The sequence below is a fragment of the Mixophyes fleayi genome, chromosome 1, assembly GCF_038048845.1.
Source record: "Mixophyes fleayi isolate aMixFle1 chromosome 1, aMixFle1.hap1, whole genome shotgun sequence".
NCBI lineage: Eukaryota > Metazoa > Chordata > Amphibia > Anura > Limnodynastidae > Mixophyes > Mixophyes fleayi.
In genome coordinates this window covers 338,054,617-338,081,366 of record NC_134402.1, presented here as the reverse complement: position 1 = coordinate 338,081,366, position 26,750 = coordinate 338,054,617, and the positions used below count along the sequence as shown (strand labels likewise).

The 26,750-nt window shown below is 40.9% G+C and overlaps 1 protein-coding gene across 1 annotated transcript; it reads left to right on the top strand.

Moving 5' to 3' along the window:
• Positions 1-388: 388 nt before the first annotated feature.
• On the top strand, positions 389-26,750 carry LOC142160782 (solute carrier family 2, facilitated glucose transporter member 9-like). Its single transcript, XM_075215768.1, has 11 exons — positions 389-630; positions 870-1,030; positions 2,618-2,742; positions 3,884-4,013; positions 4,190-4,338; positions 7,292-7,479; positions 10,098-10,208; positions 11,338-11,439; positions 11,958-12,033; positions 12,562-12,689; positions 23,655-26,750. Exons 1-11 carry the CDS (start codon positions 556-558, stop codon positions 23,853-23,855), a joined length of 1,446 nt encoding a protein of 481 aa, XP_075071869.1. The 5' UTR covers positions 389-555; the 3' UTR covers positions 23,856-26,750.

Below are 26,750 nucleotides of genomic sequence, written 5' to 3'. Positions count from 1 at the left end.
CATGTATTTAAATCCATGTTGTAATTTTGTCTAGTAGATTTTTCTCTCTCACTACTCCAAATAATGATGAGTCAGATCTCTGACTTTGCTGTATCTTGGGGTGGTAGCAGATTTTTTTTCTTTAATTCTTGAAACTGTATTTATTAACCTCTAGATCTATACCCATAGTTACGCTTTGTAATGCTAATTTGCATATTTGTAACATATATATATATATATATATATATATATATATATATATATATATATATATATATATATATATATATATATAGATATATACGTAAAATTGCTTTTTTCCCAGTTAGTATTGGTATACATACTCCACAGAGTATCACATATTACTATTATTAATTATTATTAATAACAATTATTCAATGGATTCAATAAATTACATTTTGGGGCTACCCTAGTTTTTAATAGGAACTTAATCCACCATGATATATTACTCTGGATGCATTAGAGCTGTGGAACTGTGACTCATTTTATCATGCTTCTAGTGCTACACTTTCCTTTATACCATTGTTTTAGGTGCACTACCGGGGACTATTTTTGATGACCTTTGTCTTGGGCATTGGTGGCACATTTCAGTATGGTTACCACTTGTCTGTGCTGAATTCTCCCTCTCCGGTGAGTGTGACACCCACATTCCTAGATCAGTACATATTTCCACATTCTGTTCACTAGTATCCACTGTAAGTTTGTACCCCATTAGTACAGCGAACGCATTCTAAATTAATAAAATCACCCTATTCTTTAACTATACACCCATCAACACTGCAAGCAGACAATTAAAATTTATCTTTACTGGTACTGTCTGGCAATTCAACAAATACTGACCCAATATATTTTGGTTACTTCCATTTTAGTTTATCAAACTGTTCATCAATGACACGTGGGTGAAGAGGTACAAGACTACAATAGATGACGGAACACTTACCTTGATATGGTCTTTGGTGGTTTCTATATTCAGCATCGGGGGACTAATAGGCTCAACTGTATCTGGTTACCTAATTGGGAGGTTTGGGAAGTAAGTGTAAGAAGGAAAATATGTTGTTGAAATGTGATTTAAATTAATTTTTCAAATAATAATGCCAGCTCCCCACAATCTCTCACTTTTCATGTTTTTCAAATTCATATTCCCAAGTTGATGGTGACTTCTAAACGTTGTTATTCTTTTTTTGTGTTGTGCCAAAGTTTAAAAAGCTTCTTTACAGAACTAAAAGTTAATTGTTTTGTAGAGTGCAGCAAAATTGTTGTAAAACAATAATAACAAACAAAAACTACATTTGGGGATTCATTGGCCAATACTGTTGTTTGTCTGAATGTCAAGGTCAGAATTTATTTCCAGTCTGGCCACAGTGGATATGTCTAGTTATTCAGTTCTCTGGTTGTGCATCTTTTAGTGCCCAAAATTGATCAGATGGATCTCATACAGGCCCGGCGCTCCCATTAGGCAAGGTTAGGCAGTTGCCTAGGGCGCCGGGCTCTGGAGGGCGCCACAGAAATAAAATTACTTTAAAACTGCGACCGCTGACCATACCTTCCACGGCCGCCGCACAGCTCCCGATAAATCCACGGGGAGGGGGAAGGGGCTATGGATCACCACCACCGCCGCCTCTCTGCTCCGTCTCCTCCCCTCCACACACTGACTGTCGGGCGTGACATCATCATCAGTGTCAGTGAGTGGAGGGGAGGAGACGGAGCAGAGAGGAGCAGCTTTATGGAGGCAAGTTAAGGTAAGGAACGATTGGGGAGGGGGCGGCCCTGATCTCATATAAATATTTATTGGGTATTACACTTGATTTGATGGCACACTCTCTGCCATATGAGGCTAATTTGCCCATATCGCCTGGCTCTATTGTAGTGAATAGGGAAGGAAGGGGAAGGGCCCAGACCGTTATCCTTTTAAACTCACTTTAGTTTGGCTGAAATCTCAATTTCACAAGTAGTTAGGTTAGATCAGTGTTGGCTAACCTGTGACACTCCAGGGGTTGTGAAACTACAAGTCCCAACATACCCTTCCAGCAATAAGCTGCTATATATTGGCAAAGCATGCTGGGACTTGTAGTTCCACAACACCTGGAGTGTTATAGGTTAGCCAACACTGGGTTAGATAGAGTTTTAATATACTTTTATCTTTCTACAAACAGACAGCATAACGATTAATAACAATAATCGTATTTTAATTGGCAATATGTGTTATTTGCGGAATTCACAAATATAAATCTAGTAGGTGATTGTAGGTTCAGTGGACCTCTTGTGAACTTGGATGCCTCTAAGGCTGTCTCTTGAGGATTCTTTAATGATGCTATTCAACTTTATTCGAAATGGAGTAAAACATTTTGAGTACACCACTGTGTAAAATTGCATGTGCTATATAAAAGTAATAACTAAATAAATAAAAAAAAGGCTGCACAATCTCTCTGGCTTCTTGTGCTCTTTTGACAATTAGGAATTTAGTTTGGATTAGTTCCATGTTAATTAAACAACAATTTCCATATATGTTGTAGAAAATGCATCTCTCTACTATACGATCACTCTACCGCTTCTTACCTAATATTGGTGCTACAAAGGCGTCTTCTCTTGCTGTAAAATGATAATGTATCTATTACAGGAAGAAGTGTCAACTATGTATTTCAATACTGCCAATAATCAGCACACTGCTCATGAGTCTCAGCCAGACAGCTGGTTATTTCGAAATGGTTATGGCTGGACGTTTCCTTTCTGGTTTTTACACAGGTTTGTGTTAAACTACTGCAAGTTCAGATGCTTAATATAACATTTGCTGCACAATATATTGGGAATCTAGTGGCTGAAGTGCTGGTATACTGTGTTATGACATATCACCTTTTCTCCTACTGCTTTAATTGCAAAGCTATGAAATTACATTCACTTACATTTCCATACCTCCTAACTTTGCACTTTGACCATTGAATCTAGCTAATAAATTAGTTAAATGATATAATATTATACTACTATCAGAATACATTGTTTACTGTAATGAAACCAAACAGATACTTTGGCAAGCTGGTAAAAGGCTATATCCATAATCATTTAAACTGACTTCAGAAGTTGGATATGTGATGGGTTTTTTATTCAGTACAATCACAAAAAGAAAGTATGCCAGTCTGGCTGGGGACAGGAAAGACAAGACTGCATGGAGCGAATTCAATTAATTGCAATGAGCTGCCTACCAGACATAACCACAATGTCCGGTTGAGTCAATTATCGGTACCCGAACATTACAAATTTTCCTACGAAGCTCTAAGGGGAGCAAGAGAAAGTCTGTGTTGTTGCATCACCAGAGTGGCTTTTAGGACTGTTCGGAAGGCACTTCACTGTACATCCCATAAAATTGAATTCCCCCCTATAAATCCAGTTATACAGTGCTTGTGCAAAGTGAATGCATTACAGAAGAGTTTTCAGACCTGCCCAATCACATTTTGATCAGTCAGAACCAGTAAATTAGTGTGTTGGGCCAATTTGGTTAAAAAACAGTTGGTTGACCACAATAAGAGAGAGCTAGTTGGACAATCTCAGTGTGAGATACCATCTTATTTTGATGGTTGACTATCACACATTTAAGTATTACCACAGCTAAATAGTGCAGGTTTTGGTGTGGCTGCATTTTGTAAATATCTAAAGTGACATGTGTCTCCTTTTAGTGAATAACACCACTGACAACATGTGATACACAAAAAAACGGTATTAACAATCATTGTTTTGAAAAACTTCACAACCATTGACATCATCCAAGGTTTTAAATGATCTAGAACTACAGTAATAGTAATACAGTAAAACTTTATAAATACAATTTTTATGTGATCGCATGCAGTTTTGCCTGTACTATCATTTATTGTCTACTTTATGTTGCCCTTAGGTTTGGGAGTTAGTATTCATGCACAATATGTTGGAGAAATTGCACCCCAAAAACTACGTGGATTCATCAATGTCTCTGGGCCCATAGCTGTTTCTCTGGGCAAACTGTGTGGTCAAATTGTGGGACTCAGGTAACACACCATTAGGGTTATTGGTGTAACTGGTATGAAACCTGGTAATATAAACTTTTGCAAGCTGTTTTAAATGTCACATGATAACAGGAATTATTACATTTAAACTTTACATGTTTTATTACAAATATGATCTTGTTCTGGGGTAAATATGTTGTGTTCTGTCTTCTTCACAGAGAGATATTTGGTTCAGAATCTCTGTGGCCTCAGGTTATGCTCCTGAGTGGCATCATATCTTTTGTACAGCTGATTGCACTGCCCTTCTTCCCAGAATCCCCAGGCTACCTTCTTCTGGAAAAGGGTGACAAGGAAGGCTGTCTGAAAGGTAACTTGTATGCAGCAGTCACTGAATGGGCAAACTTAAAGCCTGTGATTAATTATAGATGACAGAATAGGCAGATTCCGGGGAGCAGAGATGTGCTGGTCATATAACGATTTTTTTTAAGGAATTCCATGGTCTTTAATTAACTTTGTTTGGCTGACATACAAAGTGGCCACATACACAGGCTGATAACACAATAGCTCAATACTTTATACAGGCTGATAAATAGTGGTCACATATATAGAATGATAATAAAGTCGCAACATATATAGACTGATAACATAGTGGGCACAGACATTGACTGGTAACATAATGGCCACATACTCTAATTGATTACATAGTGGCCAAATATACAGACTGATTACATAGTGGACAATTATACAGGATGATAATGTAATAGCCACATATATTGGGTAATTAAATAGTTGCCACACCTACTGTTTATTACTTAGTGCCCACATCTACTGGCTAATTACATGATCACATCTACTTGAAAGGCAAATCAATACAAATCTTCATAAAATCTTCTCATTTCAGCCACTTTCTCCCTCACTCCCAAATCTACCTTCAATTCATTCTCTCCAATAACCGAGGATCTCTGCACTCATCTCGACATCTAACCCTGTGACCTTCTGCCCTATTCCCTCTCAACCCCTCTGCGCTCTCTCTCTCTCTCTCTCTCTCTCTCTATCTTTCCTCCACTGCATGCCCACCTCTAGAACACCTCTCTTTCCAACTACCACCCTATATCTCTTGGGGGTCAATGAATATTCTGTTTTTGGTCCTCTGTTTTTCTCACTGTACACTTCTTCTCTTTGTGAACCGTCCAGTACCACCTCTGGCAGCAGTCAAATACATCTCTCCTCCCCAGACCTCTGCCATTCCTAACTATGTCGTGTGACCTACTGTTTATTTGCTATTTCCACATGAATGTTCCAAAGCTAGCAAAAGCTCATCATGTCCAGAGCAGAGTTTACCAACTTTCCTCCTATCAGAATCAGTACTTCGCCTCAAATTGCTCTTGTCTCCTAAACTCACTGCCTTGATGTAGACCTTAAATCTAACCTTTGCTTCCAATCTCTCCTTTCACCTCCACCCTAAAAATATTTCTAGAAAATGCCCTTTACTTACCCAAGATGTAGCCACAATTCTTATCTATTCTATTCTCCTCTCTCACCTCAACAGCAACCTTCTCCATCTGGCATCTATTCATGCTTCAATCTGTCTGAAATGCTACTGTGTCTCTACATCCATACTACTCCATAGATGCCATACTACTATGCAAATTCTTACAATGGCTCCACACCTTTTACAGAATCCAATTGAATTTACTCACCTACAAAGTCCATCTCAAAATACTTTCCTAAAGCCCACTTAGATCCCCTTCTGTAGTGTGCCCGATCTTTGCCTTGCTTTGTCTCTGATAAGCTACTCTCATTCTAGCCTGTAAGCCTTCTCTATTGCCTCTATTGCCCTAGCACTCTGATCAGGTTCTACCCCAGACTTTCTATCTAAAACTTTCCCGAAAGCCAACCTCTGTATTTCTGGCTAAAGTTTATACTAGATCCACACTATATCCAAGGATTATCTTCCATGCTTATTGTTCTGGACCTCTCTCTGGCTTTTGACCCAGTGGACAACCCTCTTCTACTGCGCACCCTTCACTCCATTGGCCTTTGCAACACTGTCCTCTCTTGGTTCACCTCCTATCTTTTGAACCAATCATTCTATGTCTGTACTTCCACCTCTTCCCCCCTCCCACTTCTCGCTTCCTATTGGGGTCTCTCAAGGGTCAATCCTCAGCACTCATTTGTTCTCAATTTGAACCTCCTCACTGAGACATCTGATCAATTTCTTCAGTCTACAGTATCATCTCTATGCCGATAATAACTCTACTTGCCCTTCCCCTCTTACCTGCAGTTTTTTAATTGTCTCTCTGCCGGCTCCTCCTGGAAATCACAATGCTCTCTTAAGCTAAATATAGCCAAAGCCCCTGCCTCAAGGACTTTTCCTGTGCTGTTCCCCATATCTGGAATACACTCCCTCACTTCATCAGACTCTTCCACAGTCTCCAGTGCTTTAAATGCTCCCTCAAAACTTACCTGTTCAACTTTGCTTATGTGGTCTATGTCTACCTGTAATAACTGCTAAGAAAAAATAATAGAGCCTACCATACTCACATCTACACTACTCACACTGTACACCGCCACTTCTGTCCCAATCTATATTCTGAGCTGCACTCACTCCTCTTTCTTATCTCTACCCTTTTCCCACTGCCAATGCTCTGTTTTGACTTCTGCATTTATTTTGTATAACTTGTATGTACCCTCTTGCTCGTGTATGTTCTGTTTTCACCACTGTCACCTTACAATAATAATACAGACTGATAACATAGTTGCCACATTTATAAGCTTAATATAGTGGCCACCAACTGTGTATAGGGTAATAACATATATTCACATATACAGGCTGATAACATAGTGGCCACACTTGTACACAGACACTATGGGTCTTTATTAGAGACAGCATACAGTTACAACCACAAAATTGCTTTGTATTTTGAGTTGCACATCTCTTTAGACATTTGCAACTTAAAATACTGTGTAAGTATGTGGCTGCTTGAAGTGTGTTCTAATATGGGCGCAGTAAAAATATACCAGTAACCATCATCAGCTTGATGATGACAACTGCCATTTAAAAAAGATTAAATGAATAAAAATATGTAACCCCCTGACCATAAAATAGTAACTAGCAGACGTGCTTATAACTTGGGCTGGTTACCACGAATGCTGGGAGACACAGAGCATGAGAGACATAGGCTGGTCACACTATAACAGGGACACGCACAGCGTGTGGTTCCTCTGTTATAATGTGACAGATTGGTTCTATTTCTTGGGAAACAATTATGTCAAACTTTTATCCACTTGATTTCTCTTGATTATTTCTTGTTTTCTAGCCCTGAAGCAATTGTGGGGAGACAGAGATCACCAGGATGCTATTGATGAAATGATGAGAGAGCAATCGTCACAAAAGAAGGGTAGAAGCATGAGTGTCTTGGAAGTGTTACAGGACCCCTCCAATCGCTGGCAACTCTACATCATGATCGGCATGATCCTTAGCATGCAACTTAGTGGTGCCAATGCAGTTGAGTTTTATTATGACTTAGCAATGACTGGATTACATGGTTGGCCAATCTGACCACATTAACGCTCCCTATTCATGGCTGAAGTGATGTGGGTGCTTGGCCAGAGGGGATACATTGACAGACTCATCCAATTTGACCACTTATGTGTGTTCAGTTTGGACATTGATCCTGTCACTCGATGATTGAGCCTAGTGGTAAGTTCAGCTCATGTGTGGCCAGCTTAAAACAGCAATCCCATGTAGGGATCTTTAAATAGTAAGTAAAGTATCTTTAAGCTTCAACCTTATAGTCATTGCTCTTGGCTATCCTACTACAGATCATTATTAGAAGGAGTAAGAGGATGTCACAGTGTACAGAGCAAAACACATGGTCAGGCTATTGAGGCCCCAGCAGGGCCATCTTTTCCATTGGGCACAATGGGCAGCTGCCCGGGGGCACCACGGGCAAAGGGGGCCCCATAGGCACGGCTCTTAATGAGAATAAATAATCCTGGAAAAGAAAAAAATCTGCAAAAAAAACCTTCAAGGGTCACTGAGCAAGTACATATATCTATCTCTATCTCTATATATCTATATCTATATCAAGGGGCCCCGGTGCACTGCTTTGCCCGAGGGCCCATAATGTTGTTAAGATGGCCCTGGGCCCCAGAGTAAGAAAAGGTTTCATGCAGGGAGCATATGAATATGTAATCCTGGGAGGTCCCTCAGAAGGTCAGTTTATATACTAACATGAGGATGTGAACCCCCCCCCCCCCCCAAAATCTTTATCTTTCATCTGACATATCACAGAGAAAAAAAATACCCACTCAATAGACAGATTAAATCCTCCTGCACAATTGCATATCACAAATAATAGTGTTATGATATTAGTAAGTTTCATTCCAGGGGCTAAATACATTAAGTAGTGATTCTAGCAAACCGCCAATATTCAGCGACTTTGTCGGCATAACTTAGAACGGCAATTGGTTTAAACCCGATATAGGATTATGTGGCCAATATCGGGTTTAAACCAAATATCGTCAATTTGCTAGAATCGCTGCTTAATACATTTACTCCCAGAATAAACATAATTACTGCAGGTTTTCTGTTGTGTGGTTATTTATCATTTGCACACCTTACGCCTTTTTTTGTCTAACTGGTAAATTGACTTTAAATTGGCACTAATATTTCTCAATTTTTCTATATAAGCGCAAAGGTTCTGTCCTGTGTAATAGATGTCTTCAGCTGTAATACTTTGTATTAAAATTGCATGCAGTCTCTGAGCCTGATTCATTAATTGACGTAAAAAGCAATTTTATGCTTATAATTCGCACATTTATTCTGCACATGCTCAGAACCGGGTAATACACCATAGAACATAGCTTCAATTTATCATTGAGTGAAAAGGACACTTACTACAGCCTATGATTTCAGGGAAGGAACAAGGTGGGGAAGGGACAGATGCCCCTAGCCAATGTACAGTAAGGACGTGCCAGCGTCCAATTCAAGCTCTGGGCATCTCTCAGCTACTGGTTTTGCCAGCCGTATCTCTTGCTCCAGTTACAAGTCTAGTCTGAGTACCAATTACTCTTAAAAACGGCTGTGTATGCATATTATGACATGTGTTTGCAATCAGGAACAACTGTAAAAATGTATTTTATGTACAGAAGACACTCATAACATCCTAATACATGTATTTCACGGGGAGGGAGACTAAAAAAAAACCTTTATAAAAAATAAACTTTTTTATTTTTACTGGTTTATCATTAATGTCTATGGGCCTGATTCATTAAGGATCTTAACTTAAGAAACTTCTTATTTAAGTCTCCTGGACAAAACCATGTTACAATGCAAGAGGTGCAAATTAGTATTCTGTTTTGCACATAAGTTAAATACTGGCTGTTTTTTCATGTAGCACACAAATATCAACTTTAAATTTCAGTGTACAAACAAGCTATCAAGTATTTGTGTGCTACATGAAAAAACAGTCCGTATGGCCTGTACTCCTGGGAGTCCAGGAAATCTACCCATAATTTGGGAGTCTCCCGGAAATTTTGGGAGAGTGGGCAAGTATGCCAAAGCGGATGATTCTGCAGGGTGCAAAGGCCCTCGTCTCGCCCTTCCTGTACATTGCACCATTTTCCAGCATCCTGCCCACCTCCTAGTGAAGAGGGTGGGATGAGGGCCACCATGACATGACTAGATGTCCGAGGAGGAGAAAAATTAAGGTTGCATTTTGGCCTACATCTCTTTGTGGATGTCAGTAAAATCGGGTGCACTTCTGCAAACGAAGGTTCATGATATCACAAAATAGAGTTTGTGCAGTACATATGCACTACTGTATGGTTAGAAATGAGCCATAATCAGGGTTATTTGCTAACATTGCTCCAAGGTGCAAATCTGCACAAAAACCATAACAGCCAATCAGATCTTTGCTAACTTACACTAAACAAATACAAGGTATTGATCACTAGTTGCTATACTTTTAATGTACCTGAGCATTGTTAGTAAATATCCCTTAATAAATGCTAAGAACTGCTGTGTGTTAATAATTCATACAACACATGCGATTGAATCCTTGTTTTCCTTGTTGCACTGTAACACTAAATTACTTTGTATCTCTTCCAATGACCCACCAGATTTACTTCTACTCATATGACGTGTTTCATGCTGTCGGCTTCCCTGAGGACAGGATTGCATATGTTTCCTTGGGAGTTGGGAGTTTTGAATTTGTTTCTACCATAACCTGTGTAAGTTTCTCAGTGAAAGCCATTTGAGCATCACCTATCCCTCTATCTGTCTTTGCTGCCCTGTGTGGGCAGTTTTATATATTTGGCTCCCTAGACTGCACTATACCATTCCCTGTGTATAATCGGTCTATCCAAATGTTAGATTATATAGCTTCTAAATAAACACTCTGAGGAGGCTAATGGCAGCAAAACATCGCTTTCTATAACATTGCTCAGTGTAGCTGTGCACTTTTTTATATTTATGCTCAGTAAGATCATACTAATAAATGTATTTCATGTAAAAAAAAAAATTTTTAACTGTTTTATCATTAGTGCCTATATTATTACCAGGTGACATTAATTCAATATTTTGTTTTGTCCTGTGCGTTCTTTTGCAAATTTATGATCCAAGTAGGTATTAGACATATCTTGCAGCATTTTGTGTAGTAGACACAGCAGACCTGTCCCCAATTTCAAAAACACACATGTCTTTACATCCGTGCTTTCGGGAGTATGCAAAGCCTAAATATGTGCGTATAATACTGAACGCGGGTTGCGCTCAGAAAACGTGGATGAATCAGGACCCATGTGTTTGCCCAAAAGTCATATTACAAGTAGTGTACTGTAGTAACGCAGTGAGAAAAGCCAGTAGAATATCTGGTTGTATAGGTAGAGGAGTTAGTAGCAGAGAAGACGAGGGAGGTTATGTTGTCCCTTTATAGGTTATTCGTGTGAACATTGAGTAATATTTACAGTCCTAGAGTCTCTCTCTCCAAAAGCACATTAACAAACTACAATCAAACAATTCAGAGGGCTGCAAAATGATTTATAAGCTGCACAATAAAACAATTAAATAGCTTTACATGTACATGTTAGAGGGAAAAATGTGGGAATATGAATGGGAGATATGATAGGATTCGTAAGAGTAAGACAGTATTTGTAAAACCAAAATATTGCTACAATTGGAGTAGGACTGAAATGTAACAATAAGTACTTTTTTTGCACAAAGTGTGATGGATCCATTAAATAATAAGTTTTTGATTGCAGGCTACTATTTTAACTCCTTAAGAAGACAAAGGGTAACATAGATAATGCAACACATAGTAATGTTCTTTATGTCACCTGAAAGTCTATGTTTCTGTGTTTATAGAGTCTACTTATTGATCGCTTTGGGAGAAAGGTTCTGATATTGGGAGGTTATAGCCTTATGGCTTTGACCCTAGGACTTCTAACAATGACACTCTCCATGCAGGTAACGACAGATTTGTTCATCTAATGACTAGCCAATATTCACAAAATCTGCAGAGTGGCACTACACATTTTATTGAGATATCGGTCGATTCCAAACATTTTGTTTCCTCAAAGGACAACTCCAAGAAAAATAATACATTTGCCAATAACACCGCTTCTTTCACATGGGAGTAACTAATACATTATTTAAGAGTAACCACTAAATTTCATTTTAAAGTAACTAATCCCCCATTGGTGCTAGTAGTGATTAAAACCTCTAGAGCTTTCAAAGTACACAACTTTACAATTTCATGGTGAATTCTTATTTAGCCAACATTATGAAACATTATGAAACTAAATATTGTTAAGCCTCATTTAAATAAAATTATCCCATAGTTTTTTTAATAAACAAATATTTAGTAATATGCAGGGAAAGTGAGGACATATTCACACTGCAACTCATTCTACAATAGGGATGGATACCTATGTACAATATAGTGTTGGGTGTTAGAAATCTTTTTTGTTTCTTGTGTCTAATAGGATCAATACTTCTGGATGTCCTACTGCAGTGTTGCCCTCACTTTTACATTCATATTCATTTTTGGGGCTGGGCCAAGTAAGTGCATATCCTGTCATTTATGGCTATATCACTTATGGACTTAACACATTGGTTACTTAACAGATAAGGGTAATCTAAAAGATATAGCGGACATAACACAATAAAGTTCATTTATACAAGTACAAGACTATCATGCAAATACATAGCATTTTTTGGAAGTAAAATATTTTCAACGGGATGCAAGTTGAGCACTATTTGGGGAGAAAAATGTAATAGTTGATATTAATGAAAGGTTTAGTAGTCCTGAAATAGTAGCAGGTTGGAATCTGAAGTGACGTTTTTACTCGTCCGACCATGCACATTTTCAGGTGGATCTGCAATTTAAGTGCAGAGTGATGTTCAGGGACACAGATCCGAGCATCAGAAAGTGCAGTGAAATTCACTGGGCAGAAAATAGGTGCACTTGCACAAATAAAGGGGTAGTGCAGGTCAAATTATTTTTGTGCTTCGTACATCAACCTTTTTTTTGCATAAGTCTAGTTTTGCTTTTCATACATTACTAATATTGACTCCTTTTGTCCACAGTTGGCGCCATAATATCAACGTGTGTTGAAATCTTTGCACAGGCTCCTCGTGTTCCAGCCTTTGTTCTCTTTGGAGTTTTCAGCTGGATAGGAATAGGAATTCTGGGAATGACTTTTCCATATATTGTGGTAAGTTACAGTGTTTTCTGGAAAGTTCCTAGATTACAGTGACGTGTCCTGTGGTCTATTTTCTAGTACACAGTTGTGCTTACTGGATTACATTTTGCAAGAGCTGGATGCAAAACGTGAGTAAATTACTCTTAAAAAAAGAGAATGAAAAAACAAGCATATATATGTATTTGCCTCCTCATCAGCAGTATATGCACCTGGTTCTTTACAAGTCACCATCCATCACCTGAGGGTATTTGCACCTATCCTATAGCAAGTGCAAAAAATACACCTCATAAGAACATATGCATGTTTCCGCAGGTCTGCATGAGCCGCATTTGCGTTACCGCATTTGTGTACTAGGCTTACGTTTCCACGTCCCTTCCCTCCTCCATCCCACCTCTCTAGGTGCAGACGGGAGTAAGTGCCAGAATCATGCAAGTCTGTATAGGAGCATATGTGTGCTTCCACTTTTTCGGTATGTGCAAAGCTATTTTAAGCAAGATACGCTCCGCATTTATGTGACATACATTACACACTGCATACGTCACACTCTGCATCAGTTCTTGCTAGTCTCCCGAGTCTCCATTCACAAAATAGTAAGTTCCCTAGATTTCATGATGATTTTCAGTCTAAACAACAAAATTACCTAATAACTCAGGCCCTCAACCCCTATTGGGCCAAATAATCAATGTCTGAGGTTGTGTGGGCCGCAAGAAAAAGAAAAAGCCTCATATGTAATTTTGTAAGGTTTAATATTAAGAAAAAACAAAAAAAAAGTTTCATGTTTTCTTCACACTGCTTGACACTGTGCCCTCTATGCTGCTTTTGCTCCCCTTCACCTGTCTTCCCTGTATCACACTGTGCCCTCCATTATGCTGCTTTGCTCCCCTTCATCTGTCTCCCTTGTATCACACTGTGCCCTCTATGCTGCTTTTGCTCCCCTTCACCTGTCTTCCCTGTATCACACTGTGCCCTCCATTATGCTGCTTTGCTCCCCTTCACCTGTCTCCCCTGTATCACACTATGCCCTCTATGCTGCTTTGCTCCCCTTCATCTGTCTCCCTTGTATCACACTGTGCCCTCTATGCTGCTTTTGCTCCCCTTCACCTGTCTTCCCTGTATCACACTGTGCCCTCCATTATGCTGCTTTGCTCCCCTTCACCTGTCTCCCCTGTATCACACTGTGCCCTCTATGCTGCTTTGCTCCCCTTCATCTGTCTCCCCTGTATCACACTGTGCCCTCTATGCTGCTTTGCTCCCCTTCATCTGTCTCCCCTGTATCACACTGTGCCCTCTATGCTGCTTTTGCTCCCCTTCACCTGTCTCCCCTGTATCACACTGTGCCCTCCATCATGCTGCTTTGCTCCCCTTCATGTCTTCCGTTTCACACTGTGCCCTCCATCATGCTGCTTTGCTTCCCTTCATCTGTCTCCCCTGTAACACACTGTGCCCTCCATCATGCTGCTTTTGCTCCTCTTCACTTACCTTTCTATTGTCTTCTTTCTTCTCTTCTGTTTTCTTCTCATGGCTCCTCTCTGTACGGTCCTCACTGCAAATGTCGGGTGTGATGACATCACGCCCAACATTCAGTTCAAAGAAAGGAGGGCAGGAGGAGTCTTACAAGCACACTGACCTCCCTTGTATGTCCACCTTGCGATCCTATATTTGGTTCATTACACTATTGGATTACCCATCACTTGCACGATAAGGTAGAGAAGTTCACCAAATTTAGCTTCCCTGGCTCTACCTGTAAAATCCAAACTCACCCACACTCCCCCGCACCTTTGTTGTATTTCCTTATGTCTCTGCTCTATAGTGGATTATTCAATACCTAAGTATCAGAGGACCCACTCCTGAGACCACACTCACTGTCTCTATCGGACATATTTTGTTCCCTACCAGCAATAACTGACCCCCCTTTTTTTTCCCTTTATTCCCCCATCTCCTTTTCACTCTTAAAACTACTGTTCCAATGCCTGAACAATCATTGAATTATTGTTGATGGGGGGTTTTCGGAATGCCTATACTCGTCTGTTTTATTTGCACTGTCAGTTTGTCTGAATATTCAATTTATTGTTCATTGCTTGTGTTTCTATTTCAAGTTTTCAAAATAAAAAGTAAAAAAAAACATTACTTTGTTACCAGATTAGGGAACTCTATTTATCCAGTACTTGTGATAAATTATAGGGATGAGCGCGCTCGGATTTCTGAAATCCGAGCCCACCCGAACGTTGCGGATCCGAGTCGGATCCGAGACAGATCCGGGTATTGGCGCCAAATTCAAAAGTGAAACTGAGGCTCTGACTCATAATCCCGTTGTCGGATCTCGCGATACTCGGATCCTATAAATTCCCCGCTAGTCGCCGCCATCTTCACTCGGGCATTGATCAGGGTAGAGGGAGGGTGTGTTAGGTGGTCCTCTGTGCTGTTTAGTTCTGTGCTGTTTAGTTCTGTGCTGTTTAGTGCTGTGCTGTGCTGTGCTGTTTAGTGCTGTGCTGTGCTGTGCTGTGCTGTGCTGTGCTGTGCTGTGCTGTGTTCTGCAGTATCAGTCCAGTGGTGCTGTGTGCTGTGCTCTGTCCTTCTGAGGTCAGTGGTGCTGCTGGGTCCTGTGCTGTGTCCTGTTCAGTCCAGTGGTGCTGTGTCCTGTGCTCTATGCTTCTAAGGGCATAGTTATTTCCCCAATATTCCCCTGTGTTTAAAAAAATAAAAAAAAGTTTTTTTATAAAATACCAAAAACTACTTTAATATTTTTTAATTACCACAAAATTTTCACAACCAATCCTGCAGTATAAGCCCATTGGTACTGCAATATTACCAAGTTCACACATTCAGCAGTAAAAGTCCAGTGGTACTGCAATATTACAAAGTTTACACATTCTGCAGTATCAGTCCAGTGGTGCTGTGTCCTGTGCTCTGTCCTGCTGAGTTCCGTAGTGCTGCTGGGTCCTGTGCCGTGTCCTGTTCAGTCCAGTGGTGCTGTGTCCTGTGCTCTGTGCTTCTAAGGGCATAGTTATTTCCCCATTATTCCCAAGTTTGTAAAAAATAAAAAAAAGTAAAAAAAAATAAAAAATTTTAAAAAAAAAAATATATATAATAATTATAACCAAATTTGCAAAACCAATCCAGCATTATAAGTCCATTGGTACTGCAATATTACCAAGTTCACACATTCAGCAGTAAAAGTCCAGTGGTACTGCAATATTACAAAGTTTACACATTCTGCAGTATCAGTCCAGTGGTGCTGTGTCCTGTGCTCTGTCCTGCTGAGTTCCGTAGTGCTGCTGGGTCCTGTGCCGTGTCCTGTTCAGTCCAGTGGTGCTGTGTCCTGTGCTCTGTGCTTCTAAGGGCATAGTTATTTCCCCATTATTCCCAAGTTTGTAAAAAATAAAAAAAAAGTAAAAAAAAATAAAAAATTTAAAAAAAAAAAAAATATATAATAATTATAACCAAATTTGCAAAACCAATCCAGCATTATAAGTCCATTGGTACTGCAATATTACCAAGTTCACACATTCAGCAGTAAAAGTCCAGTGGTACTGCAATATTACAAAGTTTACACATTCTGCAGTATCAGTCCAGTGGTGCTGTGTCCTGTGCTCTGTCCTGCTGAGTTCCGTAGTGCTGCTGGGTCCTGTGCCGTGTCCTGTTCAGTCCAGTGGTGCTGTGTCCTGTGCTCTGTGCTTCTAAGGGCATAGTTATTTCCCCATTATTCCCAAGTTTGTAAAAAATAAAAAAAAAGTAAAAAAAAATAAAAAATTAAAAAAAAATAAAAATATATAATAATTATAACCAAATTTGCAAAACCAATCCAGCATTATAAGTCCATTGGTACTGCAATATTACCAAGTTCACACATTCTGCAGTATCTTGTGCTACATATAATGGAGACCAAAAATTTGGAGGATAAAGTAGGGAAAGATCAAGACCCACTTCCTCCTAATGCTGAAGCTGCTGCCACTAGTCATGACATAGACGATGAAATGCCATCAACGTCGTCTTCCAAGCCCGATGCCCAATCTCGTAGTACCGGGCATGTAAAATCCAAAAAGCCCAAGTTAAGAAAAAGTAGCAAAAAGAGAAACTTAAAATCATCTGAGGAGAAACGTAAAGTTGCCAATATGCCATTTACGACACGGAGTGGCAAGGAACGGCTTAGGCCCTGGCCCGTGTTCATGACTAGTGGTTCAGCTTCACCCACGGATCTTAGCCCTCCTCCTCCTCCCCCCCCCTACAAAAAATTGAAGAGAGTTATGCTGTCAGCAACAAAACAGCAAACAACTCTGCCTTCTAAAGAGAAATTATCACAAATCCCCAAGGCGAGTCCAAGGGTGTTGGTGGTTGTCAAGCCTGACCTTCCCATCACTGTACGGGAAGAGGTGGCTCGGGAGGAGGCTATTGATGATGTAGCTGGCGCTGTGGAGGAACTTGATGATGAGGATGGTGATGTGGTTATTGTAAATGAGGCACCAGGGGGGGAAACAGCTGATGTCCATGGGATGAAAAAGCCCATCGTCATGCCTGGTCAGAAGACCAAAAAATGCACCTCTTCGGTCTGGAGTTATTTTTATCCAAATCCAGACAACCAATGTATGGCAATATGTAGCTTATGTAAAGCTCAAATAAGCAGGGGTAAGGATCTTGCCCACCTAGGAACATCCTCCCTTATACGTCACCTGAATAACCTTCATAGTTCAGTGGTTAGTTCAGGAACTGGGGCTAGGACCCTCATCGGTACAGGGACACCTAAATCCCGTGGTCCAGTTGGATACACACCAGCAACACCCTCCTCGTCAACTTCCTCCACAATCTCCATCAGATTCAGTCCTGCAGCCCAAGTCACCAGCCAGACTGAGTCCTCCTCAATACGGGATTCATCCGAGGAATCCTGCAGCGGTACGCCTACTACTGCCACTGCTGCTGTTGCTGCTGTTAGTCGGTCATCTTCCCAGAGGGGAAGTCGTAAGACCGCTAAGTCTTTCACCAAACAATTGACCGTCCAACAGTCGTTTGCCATGACCACCAAATACGATAGTAGTCACCCTATTGCAAAGCGTATAACTGCGGCTGTAACTGCAATGTTGGTGTTAGACGTGCGCCCGGTGTCCGCCATCAGTGGAGTGGGATTTAGAGGGTTGATGGAGGTATTGTGTCCCCGGTACCAAATCCCCTCGAGATTCCACTTCACTAGGCAGGCGATACCAAAAATGTACAGAGAAGTACGATCAAGTGTCCTCAGTGCTCTTAAAAATGCGGTTGTACCCACTGTCCACTTAACCACGGACATGTGGACAAGTGGTTCTGGGCAAACGAAGGACTATATGACTGTGACAGCCCACTGGGTAGATGCATCCCCTTCCGCAGCAACAGCAACAGCTGCATCAGTAGCAGCATCTACAAAATGGCTGCTCATGCAAAGGCAGGCAACATTGTGCATTACAGGCTTTAATAAGAGGCACAACGCTGACAACATATTAGAGAAAATGAGGGAAATTATCTCCCAGTGGCTTACCCCACTTAGACTCTCATGGGGATTTGTGGTGTCAGACAATGCCAGTAACATTGTGCGGGCATTAAATATGGGCAATTTCCAGCACGTCCCATGTTTTGCCCACACCATTAATTTGGTGGTGCAGCATTACCTCAAGAGTGACAGGGGTGTGCAGGAGATGCTTGCGGTGGCCCGCAAAATTGCTGGACACTTTCGGCATTCAGCCAGTGCCTACCGCAGACTAGAGGCACATCAAAAAAGCTTGAACCTGCCCTGCCATCACCTCAAACAAGAGGTTGTGACGCGCTGGAACTCCACCCTCTATATGCTGCAGAGGATGGAGGAGCAGCAAAAGGCCATTCAGGCCTACACAGCCACCTACGACATAGGCAAAGGAGTGGGGATGCGCCTGAGTCAAGCGCAGTGGAGACTGATTTCCGTGTTGTGCAAGGTTCTGCAGCCATTTGAACTTGCCACACGAGAAGTCAGTTCCGACACTGCCAGCTTGAGTCAGGTCATTCCCCTGATCAGGCTGTTGCAGAAGCAGCTGGAGAAAGTGAGGGAGGAGCTGGTAAGCCATTGCGATTACAGCAAGCATGTAGCTCTTGTGGATGTAGCCCTTCGTACGCTTTGCCAGGATCCGAGGGTGGTCACTCTTTTAAAGTCAGAGGAATACATTCTGGCCACCGTGCTCGATCCTCGGTTTAAAGCGTATGTTGTGTCTCTGTTTCCGGCGGACACAAATCTACAGCGGTGCAAAGACCTGCTGGTCAGGAGATTGTCCTCTGAAGAGGACCGTGACATGCCAACAGCTCCACCCTCATTTTCTTACACATCTATGGCTGCGAGGAAAAAGCTCAGTTTTCCCAAAAGAGGCACTGGCGGGGATGCTGATAACATCTGGTCCGGACTGAAGGACCTGCCAACCATTGCAGACATGTCTACTCTCGCTGCATTGGATGCTGTGACAATAGAAAAAATTGTGGATGATTACTTTGCTGACACCATCCAAGTAGACATGTCAGACAGTCCATATTGTTACTGGCAGGAAAAAAAGGCAGTTTGGAAGCCCCTGTACAAACTGGCTCTATTTTACCTGAGTTGTCCCCCCTCCAGTGTGTACTCCGAAAGAGTTTTTAGTGCAGCGGGGAACCTGGTCAGTGAGCGGCGAAGGAGGTTGCTTCCTCACAACGTTGAAAAAATGATGTTTATAAAAATGAATAATCAATTCCTCAATGAAGTACAGCACTGCCCTCCAGATACTACAGAGGGACCTGTGGTTGTGGAGTCCAGCGGGGACGAATTGATAATGTGTGATGAGGAGGAAGTACACACTGTAGGGGGAGAGGAATCAGAGGTTGAGGATGAGGACGACATCTTGCCTCAGTAGAGCCTGTTTAGTCTGTACAGGGAGAGATGAATAGCTTTTTTGGTGTGGGGGCCCAAACAAACCAATCATTTCAGTCAAAGTTGTTTGGTAGGCCCTGTCGCTGAAATGATTGGTTTGTTAAAGTGTGCATGTCCTATTTCAACAACAGACCTCTCAACTGCAGCTCATCCCTCCTCTGCGGGGATAATGTCTCCTGTGCTCTGACACGTCACTCTGTGTACTCTCAGCCTCAGGATCTGACACTACAGCTACCATGCCTCTTGTAGCAGCCCTCACTCCAGGGCCTCTTCCATGTGCAGTGTCCCCCTCTCTCTTGGGTTCACTATAGTGGCATGGAGTTCTCCCCCTCATCCAGGGCACACATTCCTTGCCCTGGCTCAGTCACCACGCTCAGACTTCCAGGCAATGCTGGGGGAGCCTGGGAGCTTCCACCCCAGGTCCCCAGCTACAACTCTCCTCTCCTGTGTCTTCTCTCTCTTTCTGACACTTTAAAGATCGTGCCTTTAAATGAAAAAGTCAGTCTTCATTGCACGACTATGTGCAAGTGCAACAGGGACATTTTTTTGGGTTTACAAAGTCAAACAATAACACTACGACCCTGTCTGTCTGGGGTCTGTCAATGACGAATTGTCTGGAGCATGTTTTGAGGAGGTATTGTGGCCCCGGTATCAAATTGGGTACCGGGGCCACCCCACTATGCAGTCCAGATACTTGTTTGGTGGAATTCCGACACGTGGAGGGTTTTTTAATTATATTGTGGCCTCGGTACCAAATTGTGTACCGGGGCCACCACACTACGCAGTCAAGATACTTGTTTGGTGGAATTCAGACCAGTTGAGGGTTTTATTATTATATTGTGTGGACCACTCTATCTATACCACACTACAACTCTATACCACTCTATTTCCTACTTTAATTCTATTTAATTCTATTTCCTACTTTAATTCTATTACTAATTAATTACCATAAAGAGGAACAAAAAAAACCAATTTTACCAAAAGTATAATATGACTTAGACTTACAAACACTACACTTGAAAGATCGTGCCTTTAAATGAAAAAGTCAGTCTTCATTGCACGACTATGTGCAAGTGCAACAGGGACATTTTTTTGGGTTTACAAAGTCAAACAATAACACTACGACCCTGTCTGTCTGGGGTCTGTCAATGACGAATTGTCTGGAGCATGTTTTGAGGAGGTATTGTGGCCCCGGTATCAAATTGGGTACCGGGGCCACCCCACTATGCAGTCCAGATACTTGTTTGGTGGAATTCCGACACGTGGAGGGTTTTTTAATTATATTGTGGCCTCGGTACCAAATTGTGTACCGGGGCCCCACACTACGCAGTCAAGATACTTGTTTGGTGGAATTCAGACCAGTTGAGGGTTTTATTATTATATTGTGTGGACCACTCTATCTATACCACACTACAACTCTATACCACTCTATTTCCTACTTTAATTCTATTTAATTCTATTTCCTACTTTAATTCTATTACTAATTAATTAACATAAAGAGGAACAAAAAAAACCAATTTTACCAAAAGTATAATATGACTTAGACTTACAAACACTACACTTGAAAGATCGTGCCTTTAAATGAAAAAGTAAGTCTTCATTGCACGACTATGTGCAACAGGGACAGTTTTTTTCTTTACAAAGTCAACTAATAACACTTGGACCCTGTCTGTCTTTAACATACTTGATGGGATCTCAATGACGAATTGTCTGTAGCATGTTTGGAGGAGGTATTGTGGCCCCGGTATCAAGTTGGGTACCGGGGCCACCCCACTACGCAGTCCAGATACTTGTTTGGTGGAATTCTGACACGTGGAGGGTGTATTTATTTTATTGTGGCCCCGGTATCAAATTGGGTACCGGGGCCACCCCACTACGCAGTCCAGATACTTGTTTGGTGGAATTCTGACACGTGGAGGGTGTATTTATTTTATTGTGGCCCCGGTATCAAGTTGGGTACCGGGGCCACCCCACTACGCAGTCCAGATACTTGTTTGGTGGAATTCTGACACGTGGAGGGTTTTTTAATTATATTGTGGCCTCGGTACCAAATTGTGTACCGGGGCCACCACACTACGCAGTCAAGATAGATAGATGCGTATCATAGATAAAGTACATTCAGTGGTGTGGGGCAAATTGAAAAATATTCAAAATGCACTGACATTATCAAAAACAAGAGGTTGTCACACGCTAAAACTCCAACATGTATATGATGGAGAGGATGGAGGAGCAGCCGTATGTGTAGTGTAATGCAGACCTGTTGAAGGTTTTTTATATATTTTATTGTGGTGCCCAGTGCCCACTCCTCTACGCAGTCCAGGTACATTTATTGGTGCGATTCATAAAAGTTCAGGGTTTTTAAGATATTGTGGTGACCCACTCCTCTACGCAGTCCAGGTACATTTATTGGTGCGATTCATAAAAGTTCAGGGTTTTTAATATATTGTGGTGACCCACTCCTCTACGCAGTCCAGGTACATTTATTGGTGCGATTCATAAAAGTTCAGGGTTTTTAATATATTGTGGTGACCCACTCCTCTACGCAGTCCAGGTACATTTATTGGTGCGATTCATAAAAGTTCAGGGTTTTTAATATATTGTGGTGACCCACTCCTCTACGCAGTCCAGGTACATTTATTGGTGCGAATCAAACAAGTTGATGGTTTTCTTATTATATATATTGTGGTGACCCACTCCTCTACGCAGTCCAGGTACATTTATTGGTGCGATTCATAAAAGTTCAGGGTTTTTAAGATATTGTGGTGACCCACTCCTCTACGCAGTCCAGGTACAATTATTGGTGCGATTCATAAAAGTTCAGGGTTTTTAATATATTGTGGTGACCCACTCCTCTACGCAGTCCAGGTACATTTATTGGTGCGAATCAAACAAGTTGATGGTTTTCTTATTATATATATTGTGGTGACCCACTCCTCTACGCAGTCCAGGTACATTTATTGGTGCGATTCATAAAAGTTCAGGGTTTTTAATATATATTGTGGTGACCCACTCCTCTACGCAGTCCAGGTACAATTATTGGTGCGAATCATAAAAGTTCAGGGTTTTTAAGATATTGTGGTGACCCACTCCTCTACGCAGTCCAGAAAGATACCTTTTTGCAACGTTTTGGACTAATAACTATATTGTGAGGTGTTCAGAATACACTGTAAATTAGTGGAAATGCTTGTTATTGAATGTTATTGAGGTTAATAATAGCCTAGGAGTGAAAATAAGCCCAAAAACTTGATTTTTAAACTTTTTATGTTTTTTTCAAAAAAAATCCGAATCCAATACCTTAAATCCGAACCGAGACCTTTCGTCAAGTGTTTTGCGAGACAAATCCGAACCTCAAAAATAACGAAAATCCGGATCCAAAACACAAAACACGAGACCTCAAAAGTCGCCGGTGCACATCCCTAATAAATTATATTAATAAAAGCATTTGTAAAAACATTCTCCTGACTCTGCATTTAGCTGTGGAAAATGGTGCTTTTCTCCAGTGGAATTTGGTTTTAGGCTTTCTGTGTGGAATCATTTCTGTTCTGCTCGGACTTCTCCCCAACCATAACACAGAGCAGAATGAATTAACATCATTTGTAGTCCCAGCTCTATTCATAGAACATTCATCGTAATGCGGGATGTGCAAATACAGTGTGGGATGTTGTCCTGTAGTATAGCAAAGTAAAAGCAGAGCTCACAGAACATCGCACCTCTGTTAAAAGAGAAGTTCCATAGTAAATGATGTGTTCTATATTTTGCCGCGACTTTGTTCATTTCTAGGTTCATAAACATATCTAAAACAGTATTTGAAGTAGTTTCTAAAGCTGTCATATTCCGTTGTCATTTTCACTTAAGCAGTCTGCTCTCTTGCATTCTGTTGTCTATATTTTATCAGTAAACAAGAATATACCAAGACATATAAGAAATATATTCTTGTTGAATTTGATTATAATAATGTTCTCGTTCTCACTTTCCCTGCCTCTCCCTTTTTCTTATTTCTGTTTTGCTCTTTTCCTATTTCTCAATTCATTCCCTCTCTTTTTGACTCTATCACCCTTACCATTAATATCTTGGTTTATATCTTCTAGGAGAGTCTCCAGCATTACTGCTTCCTTCTGTTCATACTGGTTATCATCATTTCGGGAATTTCAATATACTTTTACCTTCCTGAAACTAAGGGTAAAACCATCACAGAAATCTCACAGGACTTCAACAAGCTGAACTTCAGGAGGCAACACTTAGAGAGGAAAGCTTCAATCCCTGAGGGTGTACTGTGTACCAGACTGTGAGCACCTAGACCAGCAACCTTCCAGACATGTGCCCTGAGCGATACAGCATCACATAGAGCTGTACAGGAGGAATCTGAGCTGAATGCAAATGTTACTGCCAGTCAGAATAGTGAGCTTCTGGCAAACAGTACTTCTGGGTGTGTGACTGATCTTCACATTGCGATATTTGGGGAAGACCATAATATATCTAAGCACTTAACTCTGATATAAAGATCAGCAGACCACAGTCCCTGAGCAACAAATTGTTTACATACAGAGCAGAACAGTGTGCCAATGCATTCATGGACAGCAAACATCTCCTATTACTGTAAGAGATTTAAATATCCAGAAACCATATTGTATTATGTATATACCATTTACCAGCCTGTAAAAATCCAGATATCCATATGTTTATGGTAGATTGAAGGGAATGAGAAAGGTGCTATTCAAGGACATAGCTAGAAATGCCTGGACCCCACAGCCATGGCCACCCATAAGAATTATGAGTCACATGACAAACTTTGATCCTAAGCCCAACTCTCCTTGAGAGAAAAACGTTTTAACTTCCAAAACTTCAAGTAAAGATGCTGTGGTATGTACACTATGAGCCACATGCCAATTTAGATCAAAGGGTTAAGGTGGTCAGTAATAGAGGTTCCCATGGCTCTGTCCAACAGACTCTGTAGATGAAATGTGCCCCCCTGGGTGTTTTCTGTCTAGTCACTTTAAAATTACTCTGGGCAGAGAGAGAACTTTTATAGTAAACACTACACCTGTCTTACTGTGGTGGTTTTCTAACAGGTGGGTGGTAAGCTTTGAGCAGGTTAGTCCCAGTTATTGCAGGCCAAAAGATCAGCTGTAGACTGTATATAGTACTGTAACTTTTTACTGTTCTGTAAAAAAATCAAATTGGTAGGAACTATATTTAGTAGCAGAACTGTATATCTGTGGTAGGATGGTCCAATGATCTTCTCTGGTAGCCACATGGCCCACAGCACTCTGGTAGCCACATGGCCCACACCTCACATGACCGCCACCATGACAACTCAGTCATGACGAACTGGGCTTCAAGCCTTCAGGAGTAACGTGATTGAGTGGCGGCTGTGTGTTTGAATTCTTCCAGGCGCCAAAAGATTACATTTACAGTAACAGCTGCAGGGCCCTATTACACCTCCCACATCATGATGGGCTCCCTAACATGTGTTCCCTTATATGTGCAGCCCTGCCCACAGAAAAATTGTGATATCTACGATTCATCATAATGTCACACCCATCATGTCTGCTCCATCCGCAGTCAGTATCCAACAAAACAGCAGGGGGGCCCTTAGGAGGGTTTTGCATTTTTCCAAAACCAAGCATTTGGAAACCCCCCTCTAGAAATCCGGTGTTTGCCCCTGGATAGAGTACTAATCACATTGGTAGCACTCTATTGCGTTAGTCTGGTTTATATATACAGATCTTTTATCTACATCATATTTCAAACTATATAACTACCTGGATAAATTTATTATGAAGCCATATTAAGTTTGTACCTTATGGCACATTGTAGCTCTGGCACAGGGCCTCCTATTCTGCTGGGCCCCAGAGCAGTTGCTTTGTCTTCTCAGGCTATATTTATGCCACTGCCATTCTAGTTGCCGCCTGAGGCAACAGATTGGCCAAGCACACATCGGACTAGTTTATCACTTACACTGTACCCTTTCTAGGAAACTAAAGAATATAGAGCACAGCTGTTTTTTAGAGCTTTTATTATCCTTAACATAGACAATGCATTATAGTGTGCATCAGCACAAAGTGTGGTAATGTGTGTTAATATTTTAGTTGATAAAAATATTTGAGATTAGTTGATAGCAATTAGTTGATAAAAAAAATTGTAATACATTTCTAGGTAATTGTCTGAAGAAGTAACTTACATGCCCCAATATTAATTCTGCCCTAGTAATAAATGATATCATACATTATGATGTATTGTATGTTTAAATATTCTACATTTATCTACTGCAAAGGGAGGTTTATCACTAGTGTATAAATGTATTGTGCATATCTAGACACCGGTAATTGTGAAGGAATTGCATTGTCACATGTGCCACAAGGGACTGTCAGCATTGATACCAGGGAAGTTCATCCTGGGCATTACACAGAGAGCCACAGTACACACTGTCAAATTGTGATAAAAAAATAAGATACTAATAACGAGCAACACAGCACAATGTGAGTGTGAATCTAATGATTGCCAGTCCAAGCAGTGTAGCAGTCAGCATATTATAATAACTAGCTGACATATTTATTTCCTATTTTTGAATTGTTCAACATTCCCTCCTGTATTAATCTCACTGGAAAAAAGGGGTGCTTGTCATAAAATCAAACAGAAAAATAAAAAACAAGCAGCTTTTGTATAGTTCACTACGATGGGGTTGATATAGAACTGATCACAAGTGTCTTTGTGCGTTGTAATAATGCATTTCACACAAAATGAATTGCACTGTGCGTGCACAGAATTTGCACCAATATTTTTAGCTGTACATATTTTGTGGTACCCTGTGCTTCAAGAGACGGGTCAGGAGCAAGTGACGGATCAGGTGGGTCAGGAGCAAGTAAAATACAGGGGGGCATCTTTTATGTCCAAGTCTAAGTCAGCCCCTTAACTTGATATATGAGTAATGCAATCCAGTCTTACAACAAACTGCAGATAGATTTCACCTTAAGTGACCCCACTGTCTCTGTATGAAACTAGATAATGAGACCAGACAGATAGTTTACTCTTGTTAGTTTTAGTGTTATTGCTGACTTCAACAGCGTCAAGTAGAAATATAGAGATATGGCAAGTTGTTTAGTGTACTGTATCTGTCATGTCAAAAGTAACATATTCTGTATTCTTATGGTGTATTGCTGCTTATCCAGAGGCTGCTAATATAC